Raw genomic sequence first — 12,032 nt, forward strand, 5'->3', positions numbered from 1 at the left:
CTGCTTACTATGTTCTGAGTAGGCTAGAGGGACTTAAAGTACCACGATCATGATTGGAAGTCTGGAAGAATTGATTTAAACAAGATAAAAAGATAAAATAAATCCTGTAAGCAGAGCTGGAACATGCAGGGTGATGAATGAATGAATAGGCAGGGAAGGCCTTAGCATCACATTAAAATACATCATGAGGTAATGTCCTTAGGGGAGAAAGTTGTGCAAGCCTTTTTTTCTTTTCTTTTTTTTTTTTTTTTTTTAACTGTATAGAACTTGATCATAGGAAAAACTACAAATCAATAACAACAGAAAGTAGACATGTCTAGTGAATAGCTATGATACAGATGTTTTTTCATTTTAGCCTTTTTATTATTACCAGATGGTTACTGTCTTCAATATCTTGAAACCTGAAATTTGATATTGCTATGATGCTATTTAATACTATGTGAATACTGTCATGGAGAACAAAATCTCCAAATGAATATTTAAAAATCAACATTAGAGTGTATATTTCAATTTTGTGCTGTTTGAATACAGAAGGTACTTAAGTAAAAATCAATACTTTTGCATTTTTCAGACTGGCAAAACACTGTGTGTCACTGGTAAATACATAGCCCAGATGGTATTTGTCATCCAGAAAACTAATTCTCCATCCTGTATCATCTCCTCATGTTTCTTAATTTGTGGGAGAACTGTAGTTCTTGCCACTACCATACAAGGAGAACTTGTGTAAGAAGGCTACAGGATTTGTTGCTAAGAGGTATTGTAAGCCATAGAATGTGGGATGCTGTAGCATATTCAGTGCAAATGCACAAGAGCAGAGGTTAACATGAAGGATACTGAAATTTTCACTTGAGCTAACCCAATCTTTATTTACTTACAATAAATTTGTTAGAAAAACCTTCAAGGTACCTCATATGAAAGATGAGCAGAAGCTTTTATGCGGTTATACTTCCTTGTAACATGACACGAAGAGTTGTAGATAGTAAGTAATTATTTTTGTCCTTTTCATTTTACAGAAGAACTCTTACTTTATCCTAATAGTGGTTTTAAAACTTTGCATTGACCATTTTTCCGTAGCAATGGGAAAACCCTGCTGTAGATAATCATAACTTTTAGAAAAGCACATTTTTGTGTCTTTGGACCAAGAATGTAGGAGCTTTCTAAGCCTTTGGTAAAGCAAATCCAGTATGCTGCTTGCTTTTATTTTTGATTGGAAGAGAATGCTTCCCATCTGCTGTTAATTTTAATTTGATGTTCAGTCAATACACTGCTCTCTTTGGAGAATTATGAGTAACTTGTGCATGCAAAGAAACTCCAAGCTCTTGCATGCTTATAGAACTGGAGCTCTACTAGATTTACTATTTGCTAATTTTAATCCTTGTAATTGTATTAACATATCAGAAGAAAAACCTCCTGTGTTGTTTTCCAAAGCTACTTCTCTTTCCTTGTTTCATTAAACAAAGTCTTGGAGGCTTGTGTTGGTACTGTGACTTGTTGTATCTTGCAGGATCCCTCATAAATGCAAGAAAGCCAAGCCTAATACTCACTATATCAAACCACTTGAATATTTTTAGGCCTGCACCTTTATGTATAATTTATGAATACTTTTGAAAGATAGTCCCATAGACACAGCATAATGTATCACTTACATGAATAGTGATTTGTGCTTTAGGGAAGGATGGTACTAATTCAGATGTTATGATATTAAAAATATCCAGAATAGTATAATAAAGAATATTTATTGACTATATAATTACATTTTTTACTGTAAGTGTTCTGCCAAATGCAGAGTAAGGAATGTAACTGTAGCACTAAGAAAAATTTAGAATATGTTTTTGCTGTTAAATTCTAATAATGCAAGGACTGTCAAACAATGTGTGTACCTACCATCGAAAATTAAGACTGGCTTTAAATGCTTAAAATAGAAGCTTGAGTAGTCAACTATCAAAACTATTGTAAAATTTCATGAATTGTCTGCTGTAAAAATTAGAGGGAAGTGGGATGGAAAAATGGAAGTTTTTCAGTGTTTGTGTGGCATGCAAGAACTAGAGATAGGAGGCTTTTTACTCTTAATTGTGTTAGTTACTGGTTCTTATTGAAATTAAAAGCTAGCAAGCTGCTTAAAATAAAGTATTAAGTTTGTTAACTTGTTTGCTTTAAGATTACTGTCAGAGAGATTCGGGGAGGTTGGTGTTTTTGTGTTTTGGTTTGGGTTTTTTTTGTTTAGTTTTGGGTTTTGTTACATAGATATTTTTTTGGGGTGGAGGTATAATGTTGAATAAGGAGACTTATTTTGTAAACTTCTGCTTTTTCTAGACAAGTAAGCTATGTCATGAATTTTAAAGTTTTCAGACCAAATATTCTGACAGCCTAATTACAGAAAACAGTCATTATCCTAGCGTAAATTTATGCAATGCAGCTGCTCTTAGTTAAGCATGCCAGTTAGATATAAAGTTCCCTTAGATGGAAAGGTGAAAGAATAAATCTGATGTAATGATCTGAGTGGTATTCTTGCCTCCCAGATACAATACGGCAATATACTTGCATGCACTGTTTACACAGGAGGTATAATGAACAATAATCCGAATAATGAGTAATTAGGAGGAACTTTGCTTAAATAGGGCAAGGTAATGAACCTAGGCCAGTGAATGGCACATTCTGCAGCTTACCAAAATACATTAACATGCAGCTTCTGGTGTTTTTTCTCGTAGCTAGCTTGATATGAAGTATCTAAACAGCAGTAGTAGTTTTATTGTGTTTTTGAAACATGTATTTTACTTACACTTTAATTGGAAGAACTCTGTAGTGGGTTGACCCTGCCTGGATGCTAGGCATCCACCACCAAAGCCACTCTCTCACTCCCCTCCTCAAATGGACAGGGGAGAGAAAATATAACAAGGGTTCATGTGTTGAGATTAAGAACAGGGAGCAGTCACTGAATACTGTCAAAGGCAAAACAGACTCAAACTGGGGAAATTAAGTGAATTTATCACTAAACAAGATCAGAGCAGAATAATGAGATGTAAAACAGATCTTAAAGACACCTTCCTCCTACCCCTCTGTCCTTCCCAGCTCTACCTCCTCCCTCCGCAGCAGAGGAGTGGAAGCTACAGTCAGTTCATCACGTGTTGTTTCTGCCGCTGCTCAGGGTGAGGAGTCCTTCTCCTGCTTCAGCATGGGTTGTCTCACATGGAATACAGCTCTATTCCAACTTCTGCAATTTGAGTCCTTCCCAGCTACAGTTCTCCATTAACTGCTCCAGTGTGGGTCCCTTTCCATGGGGTACAGTCCCTCAGGAACAGCCTGCTCAAGCACAGGTCCCCCACAGGATCACAAGTCTTTTCATTATGTCTCTTCTTTCCTCACTTATATGCCAGAATATAAGAGTACTTTTTACCAGCAAATGCACGTTCCTCTTTTGAGTCCTGAAGTTTGACGTTATGCCGATCTTTCTGTGTGGGTGGGAACATTGCCATTCCTTCTTTACTTCCAATGTTGAATTTCAGTTGTTTTTCCTGCTATGGGCATACAGTGTACTAATATTAGCTGCTTTATATGATCTTGGAGAAAACAGGTTCTTCATGAAGGGACAAATCATTAGGTTCCTTAACTTTTTGGTACGTGGGGATCCAGAAATCTGCTATTAAGGTCCTTTTTTTCTTTGTTGGATCCAGGCTTATCAAAATACATGAATTTTGTACCTTTTACCCAAAGGAGTTTTCTGCCCCCATCTCTAGGGAAAATCATAAATTTCACCTCCTGCTATGTCATGCTGACACTACCAAAAATTTTATTACTAAGTTATGCAACAGTCTTTGCCTTTATTTCAGCCTTTCTCTTGAATGATACTGCTCAAAAAACCACTATGTTCTGTGGATTTTTATACTTTGTCTAATCTTGCAAGTTGTTGCAGTGACATTTAAAATCACAAAGTATGTGATTATATTAGTGACCTGATAAAAATGACACTAGAAAATGTCATAAAGCATCAGGAAAAATGTAAATATTTAAGGTGACTAGCTTAAACTTAATGAAAGGTTTAAGCTTAACCTATGGGGAAATCAGTAACTTCACCCCTAAGCATCATTTCATTGTTTATTCAGTAACAAAGTAAGTAAAGTGAATAGTGGAGAACATGGCATTGGTACTTACGAGTAACCACATCAGACTACTGCTTTTGTGTGGAATTTTAAATATACTTTTTTATTCAATGCATTTTGTTTTAATATTTTTCATTTTTTCAGCATTCTAAGAGCTATATAATTAATTAATTAAAATACATAAAAAATAGAGATATATTTAAGAAAATGTGGAAAAATATTAGAAAGCAGAGAGAATCTACTTTATGCTGTTTATACAATTTCCCATATGGTAGCTGTGTGTTGTCTCCTCGTACACCCTGCATTGACCTGAAAGAACACAGCTACAGATTAGAAATAAATTTGTAAATTACGTACTTTTCTTCCCTATTTTTCCTGCAGAAAGATAGCTAATTAAGAGAAGTGTGGAGCTCTAAAAGTTAAAAAAAATAAGCTATGAATTAGACCCAAGGTCCACCTGGAGACAACTGAAGTAAGGCACCTACAACATGCTACTTTCTCCAAGTAGTTTCTTGACCTGCAGCAGTTTGTCCCAGGGACTTTCTGAGCCAGATGTGGAATCTTTGTATTTAGAAAGAGTTAGCTTATATCCCTCCTTGCATCATGTGCTCTCTGCATCATCTGATGGCATGAAGTCCCACAACCTAGCTTCGAGTTACAAAGACTTCCCACTTTTTTTTTTTTTTTTAGTGCATTACCTGCTGGGATCATTTGGTGTCTCAAGGTCTTTCGTGAAAAGAGACAATGAGCAGTTAGTCGTTATCTGCCCTTTTAAGCCTTTCATAGATTTCAGATCTGTGTCATGTTCTCTTGGTTACCCTCCCTTGGCTTAAGTTACTAAATTGCTTCTCATGCAGTATCTGTTCCATGCATTATCTAACGCTGTTGCATTTTTTGAGACTGGGCTTGGGAAACCATGACACTGCACAGTAATCAAGGTAGGTGTGTAGTGATGTTCTCTGTGTTGTTCACTATTGCTTTTTTAAGGATTCCAAAGAGTTTGGTTCTTTGCACACTGCATAGCACTGAGGTTCTGATTTGGAATGGTGTTGGTCAGCTCTGAACTGTATTTGTATGGAAAATTAGAATTGCTGCATTTTTTGGTTTTGATATATTTCATTTGCCATTTTAAAATCTGCATTCTCCATCTCAGAAGTTCCTATGCCGTTCTTCCTAGCCTACCTTCATCTGCATTACCACGAGAAACTTAGTTTCATCAGCAAACTTTGTTGCTTCGTTTTTCTCATCTTTTTTTTCTTCTCTTCTCTTCTGTTTTAATTGAGTGAAGACATTAAACAGATATGACCCCAGAGAATTTCAGTAGTGGTTCCTTTTGATGTGAAAATTGACAATTTACTCTTTTCTTTCTACTTTAATGCAATTATCTATTCATACAAAGCCTCCTCTTCTTTTTGGTGCTCTGAAGTCTTGGGTGGGAAAGGGAGTGGGATGTAAGAACTTTTGGAAATGCATGTAAATTACACGAACTAGATCCTGCTTATGTGCATGATATTTGCTTCTTTCAGGAAATTGTCTTAGATTATGCAGCAGAACTTCAAACTCCATGTTGACTCTTCCCCAAAATACTATGTTTATCCACATTGCCATTTAATTTCTTATAGTTTCTGCTTAATTTGTCCATCAAATACTTTGAGCTGGTATTGCAGTCTTTCTCAGTCATCTTTTCACTCTTCCTAATATTCCTGTGCTGTCATTTAGCTTTTTTAAGCTTTAAAGGCATTACAGTTTCTTCTTATTTCTTAGTCAACCGGTGTTCATGCAGAAGAAAGTGTACTACTGTTTGTTTTTCTAAACCACTTTCAACATAATTTTATTTGTTCTGTTTTCCTAACTCTTGGTAATCTCTGCTTTAGTTTTTAATAAAAAGTTGTTTTGTTGGGTTTTTTGTTTTGCCTTTTTTTTTCCTTTTTAAACTGTAGTGTTCTTTGGCATTTGTTGGCTTCACCCTGCTTCTCATTTCAAAAACTGATATCTGTCCTTGATTTCAATATGCTACAATTCCTGGGGTTTTTTGAATTACTGGAATTCTTGTATTTTTTTCAGTAAATAAATTTATAGGACTCTCTTTTGCAACACAACATGATACTACAATAAAAATATTGCATTTAAAACAAAATAATAACCTAACGTCTCTGATAGTAAGAGAAAGTTCTGCTGCCTTGAAGGAGTGTGGTAGGTTAGAAGATCCTGTGACTGTGGTTATGTAGGTAACTTAATTAGTCCTATTTAAGGTTTTCTTTTCATTCAATCCTTTGTGCATATGAATTGGAACTTGATATTCAGTGTCTTTTTTGAGGATGTGTTGGAGTACAGACTAGTTGAAGGAAGAGGTATTCTGGAGAATTTAGTTATCAAACAGGAAGAAGTCTTTATTTGGCTTGTACAAAGTGATTTCTGAAAGTATTTATAATGCACTTTAAGAGGTATTTGCATGTTGATAAGAGAAGGTCTGTCTTCAACACTCTCAAGGCTGTTCATAAGAAATTCACTCTGTGAATACTGTATGTATTCCTAGTATGTTGTCCAAGTTGGACTTTTGAAGGAAAATCATGCTTGTTGACATGGCATCTAGCACCTTCTTATTCAGTTTTGAATTTGTTGCCCCTTTTTCAGTACAGTTTTGCAAATAAAAGATTAAAAGTTCTATAGAACTTTGTAGTAAGGAAGTTTAATATAATGAATGGAAGCATCATTGAAATTAAATGCAAGTTGTTGAAGACATGAGATTTATTTATTGAATTTACTGTTGTAGGATTGGGAACTTCATAGAAAACTTGTTTTTTTTTAATAAAAAATAAATTTATTTATTTTCTCTAGGCGATTCCTTTACACAGTTCCGATTTGCTGACGAGAAAGAATGGGATAAAGAAAGCATATACCATAAGCAGGTAACAGAATTATGCAAATGATTCTATATAGATAATCACCTGGGAGAGAATATCCAGGCAGTTGTGCTTTTAGCAATGAGTTGTTAATAAAATAATAGCACTTTTTATTCTGTATATTTTTATTAACTTCTCTCTGATTCTAGAGGCTCTTGGGCCTTGTCCTTTTTTTTTCCTACTGAAGAATAATCAAAGCAGCAGGCAAGGTTTTTAAGTAATGTTGGAAGGAAAGAACAAGAAATACCCCCAGTGAAGAGAAAATAAAGGACTGTCACTTCTCTTTACTGACATAGCAAGTCAGTCTTCCTTTTTCAGCTCTATTCAAGAGAAAAGAGTTTAGTGAAATGCCTATTACAAAACCTGTATGGGTATATTCATATATTGGATTATGAAGCTTATTCTAGTCCCTTCATACCATCTGATTGGAACTTTACATCCAAAATAACTAGAGCAGCAACTATATTATTTGTATGTGAATTCTTTAAGCTTGAATAAAAAGGAGCAGAGCAATAGGAGTCTTCTGTTTTCTGTAAGGATTCTTGCAAATGTCTCAGTCTCTGAAGCTCTCTTCCTCATGTAAGTGACCTAAATTATTGCAGGATAAATGTTTTTTAAAAGTTTTTGTCATCCAGGCTTTTCTTAAAATTGCTGTGAAACTGCTTGAGTGTTTCTTGAACCATACATGTATACTCAAATTTTAACGGTTTGCTATTTATTTTCTAAAAATATTACAATAATTATTCCCTGGGAAGTGATATTTAAAGGTAGTTTAGAACTGCTAAGTCAAATTAAAGTGAGGAAATGAAACCAAGTGCAGCATTTGTTTAAACCACCACCTGTTTGTTTAGTGTGACACAGTCTTTCAATGACTGTGTACTTTTTCTTATCAGTCCTTTCGCTACTAGTGTGCAGGATGTTGTCAGTATCCAGAATATTAGTTTCTTCATAATTTCCTCATAGGCTTCTCAGTAAAGCATTTGTGTGATTTGAACACATTAATTCCTGAATGGGTAAATCCACTGTGAGCAGAGTGAAGTTGCTTGTTGCCTGTGTCTTTTCTTTAGACTGCAGTGATGAGGCTGCACAGTTCTGGAGCTGGTCCCACACTCTAATCGTGGAATGTGCTGTGGTGGTCATGTGCTTCTGCCTCTGGCCCTACCAAACTGTAGTAATTCGTTCTGCCCCATTCATCATTTCCTGCCTCTCGCTGTTCGTATGTCACTTTGAAATAGTTTACTGCATTAGTCACCATTACAGTTCCTTTAATTTCTTATTTTAATACAGAATCCTGTCCCATGGCATTATCTAATTTTTCATATTGTCTCTGGTCTTCAGTCTGGTATCTCCCTTTTGTTTCTGATCCATGTTTCTTTTCTGTGAAAGCTGGATCCAGGTCTAAATTTCATGCTAGATACTGTTTGGCTGAGTCCTGGCCTTTGCATCTCAGCTCACATGTGTCTAGTTCTTCTCTTGTCTATACATTATGTACAGGATTAGAGAATTGGAAACTGAGGTTAGTTGATTACAGAGGAACAGAATAAAGTAGAAAAGACATGAAAATAGTTGCAGAATGACTAGATGTTTCTTATTCCCCACTGTTTGTAGAAGGCAATGGCAAAGTGCTAATTTCAAATGTAGACTGGAAATGTAACCATGACATCAACAATTACAGTTTTTCAGTTTATTAAGAATATTATCATTCATTGCTACAAAAAGTAGATTTGGATTTGTTTGATTGTATATTGCTAAAATGCAATAAAAATGTTCCAGAACATGGACTGAAAATGTGAAAAATCAAACTGCTAATAGACATTTGGATTTTTCAGTAAAATTGGCAATTCCAGCAACAAAGTATGCCTCTGCTTATTTTTTTTTGAGTAAATATCTGTGTGCCATCAAGTGTTCATAATTTATTAAATACTGCTTTGATCCCTTTGCTGTTATTACAACACCACTTTTGAAATCTCTACTTGAATATTAAATTCCTTCTTCTATTATGTTATTCCTCCAAATTCTTCTTTTCCTTTATCCTCAACCTTCCCTCCTCTTCCCTATCTCCATTTTTTAACCTTCATTTTCAATGTTCATTCACAATATTTTCGCAAGTTTACTTAGCTCTTCCCAAATGCATTTAAATATTATTCAGTGATATTTGGTGTTTTACAGTTTTTTAGTATTACCAGATTGATACAATTTTCTTGTCTTTTGCAACTGTGCAGAAGCCATATTTGATTTTCAATACCTGTCAAAATAACTGGATTTTCTGAAGATCTAGTTCATTGCTGGGCAACATGAATTGCTTGCTGGATACTTTTTTTGAGGTTACTTGCACCAGTGAATCATCTTTGATTGTGATCTGTAATCCATTGTAAAATAAAGTTGTTAGTAAAGAAGAACAAATTCTAACCATCAGATATTTGATTGGTCCTTTTATTTTCATTACTGGATGCCAGAACCAGAATTTGGATACAAGAAGCTGTTAAACCAACTGCCTTGTTTCATTTTCTAATTTATTTTAATTTTGTAAATATACCTTCAGAACACATTGTCTTTGATGTTCATTCTTGCTATGTGTGCAGGTGTCAAAAGCCATCCCATTGAGTGACTTTTGGAAGCGGTGTGAATTTCTTTGACAAATCTCTTATGATGTGGCATAAAATACTCTCTCCTAATTTTGAGTATTTGGACTTCTAAATGTCTGTGCTAGTCTGCGTCATGTTGAGAGGGACAAATTTAAGTGAGATTTGGAAACGGCTTCTCTATTTCCATGAAAATGAGAGTATAGACTGAACTGAGGCATTTTGTTGTCAGATTTTAAAATATGTGATGGATATCAAATTATCTTTTTCATCAATGTTGAGTACACTCAGAATGTTCTGCTGTGCTGAAATATCTTTTAAGACTACTGAAGTTTGTGGTGTTCTGTAAAAACATAAAATATTGCTTATCCATTTTGTGTAACTTTGTTTTTAAGAAAGAGTTAAGAGCAAAGGAAACTTGAATACGTGTCACAGTAATAAATTGTCATTTAGCAGTAGTAGCATGTATTTCTTGAGTATCATTTTAGAAATCTTTGTAACTATACACTTTGTTGCTTTTGAAAGTATCAAATCATTTAAAAGATAGAGAAGTATGAAAAGGCCACTGTTTAGGTATTAAAAAAAGTATAGCTACATAGGAGCTACATGGATTGATTGCTTGGAAAATAGTAACAACTCATTAAAGAATGGTTTTTCATACTGCATGAAAGCTTCACAGTTTAAAAGATGTTTCAGTTGGAAAAGTTTCTTACGACATTGCTGAACAATTTCCTGCTTCGGATTTTCAAGGCATTGTCTAAGGGAGCACTCCATTTATACCTTGTTTTTTAACCTTAAGTGATTATTTGCATTGTAGGTGTTTAGATGGTAATTTAACTGCGCTATACATGTATAATGTAAACTATTGATTCTTATGTTTGATTAGATTGTTCCTCACATTCCTTAAATGTGTGGAACTAGGAAATATAATAGATTTAAGTCATTATTAGCAGTTTGTGGGGGTTTTTTTGTTTTGATTTGTTGTTTTGTTTTCTCAAGTGTACTGTGTATTAATTCTTTTTCAGTTCTCTGCACTTTCTGTTGACTGCCAGTCTTTGGTCCAGGCAGTTCAGGAATTGCCTCTACATCTGAGGTTGAATGTAGCTGCTGAACTTGTGCAGGTAATGCTATGAATTTTCACAAGAAAATGCAAAGAGAAACAATCTATGCAAGAATGGTCTTCGAACATAAGTAGTATGTATTATATAAGTAAATATATTAATTTAGACTGGCATTTCATATGGCATGTAATGCAGGATAGCCCTCTACCAGCACATTTTGTGCTTATTTGGCTTTAAACAAAATGCTTGGATGTGCAGCATACTAGATATGAAGCCAAGTATCAGAGTGTTTGACATGGAATGATTGCACTGGTTTAGTATTTGCTTCTCTTGTTAGCAGCTGTTGTTAAATTCTTGCAACAGTATTTTGAAAGTGCTTTCACATTCTTTCAAATTCTTGCAACAATATTTTGAAAGTGCTTTCACATTCTTTCCTGTAAGTTATTATAATTGTGATTTAATCTTCTACATAACTAATATAAACATTCATGTTTATTCCATGAATAAAACTTACATCTGTGTTAGAACATGTAGAACTGTTAATCACACAAGTGAAGGGAAGGAGAAAAGAAAATGCAACAATATTAGGAAAAAAATGTTCCTTCAGACAGAAAAGTGAAAAAAAGTACTAATGTAAGGGTAAAAGAGCCAGTGAGACTTAAATAAAAAACCAAAACTCTTAAAAAGAATCCATCTGCCTAAGCAAGGAAAAAGAAATATAACCCTTACAGAAGGGTCTGTTCAGGATTGCATGAAGTGCTTCGTGACTGACACTATGCTCTTTATATGGCAGCTCCAATATGTCTGCAGATGTGATGGCTAAGGGAATCTGCAAATAAATGTTGCTTTCGCATGCAATTTTCTTCTTAGGAGTTCTAGTCATGGTCTTTAACTTCTGTCAGGGTTACAAAGTGTGTGGCACTTAATGACATTTAATCTTTGTCTTGTCACTCTGACCAATGATGAGCTCATCAGATATTCTGCAGTGTTGTTAGTGCCAAGGCATCCTCATAAAAGCAGAATCTGTTACACAGTTAAATAATGACTTGACATTTCTGTTTGATAATGTTTTGTAGTTTGGTTTCATTTTTCAAAATATACAGCTATATACTATAACTCCTGCTAGATGATTTTCAGCAAGATGTAGTATGATTTCTTTCAAGACTAGAATTTTGGAGAGATGGCATAACATGGGATGATGTTTCTAACCAAATTCTGACTCCAGTCTCCCCAAAATTCAGAGAATTGATGGGATTTCATTTTCTTTTCGGGAGAATTAAGGAAATGTAATTTTATAGGAAGTGCAGAGCATTTAAGACTGTCTCACATGACATCATTGTCTCTAAACTGGAGAGACATGGATTTTGTAGATGGACCACCTGGTGAATA

The 12,032-nt window shown here is 34.7% G+C and overlaps 1 protein-coding gene across 1 annotated transcript in view; it reads left to right on the forward strand.

The window, feature by feature from the left end:
• The window catches only part of AVEN (apoptosis, caspase activation inhibitor), a gene marked incomplete at its 5' end in the record, with an annotated part of 61,274 nt that overhangs the window by 46,747 nt on the left and 2,495 nt on the right, over nucleotides 1-12,032 (forward strand). Inside the window, 2 exons of the mRNA XM_009070029.1 lie at nucleotides 6,936-7,006; nucleotides 10,608-10,703. Coding sequence (XP_009068277.1) covers nucleotides 6,936-7,006; nucleotides 10,608-10,703 — 167 coding nt within the window. The remainder of the gene's footprint in view (nucleotides 1-6,935; nucleotides 7,007-10,607; nucleotides 10,704-12,032) is intronic.

Source organism: Acanthisitta chloris, unplaced genomic scaffold (assembly GCF_000695815.1).
Source record: "Acanthisitta chloris isolate BGI_N310 unplaced genomic scaffold, ASM69581v1 scaffold6732, whole genome shotgun sequence".
Classification (NCBI taxonomy): domain Eukaryota; kingdom Metazoa; phylum Chordata; class Aves; order Passeriformes; family Acanthisittidae; genus Acanthisitta; species Acanthisitta chloris.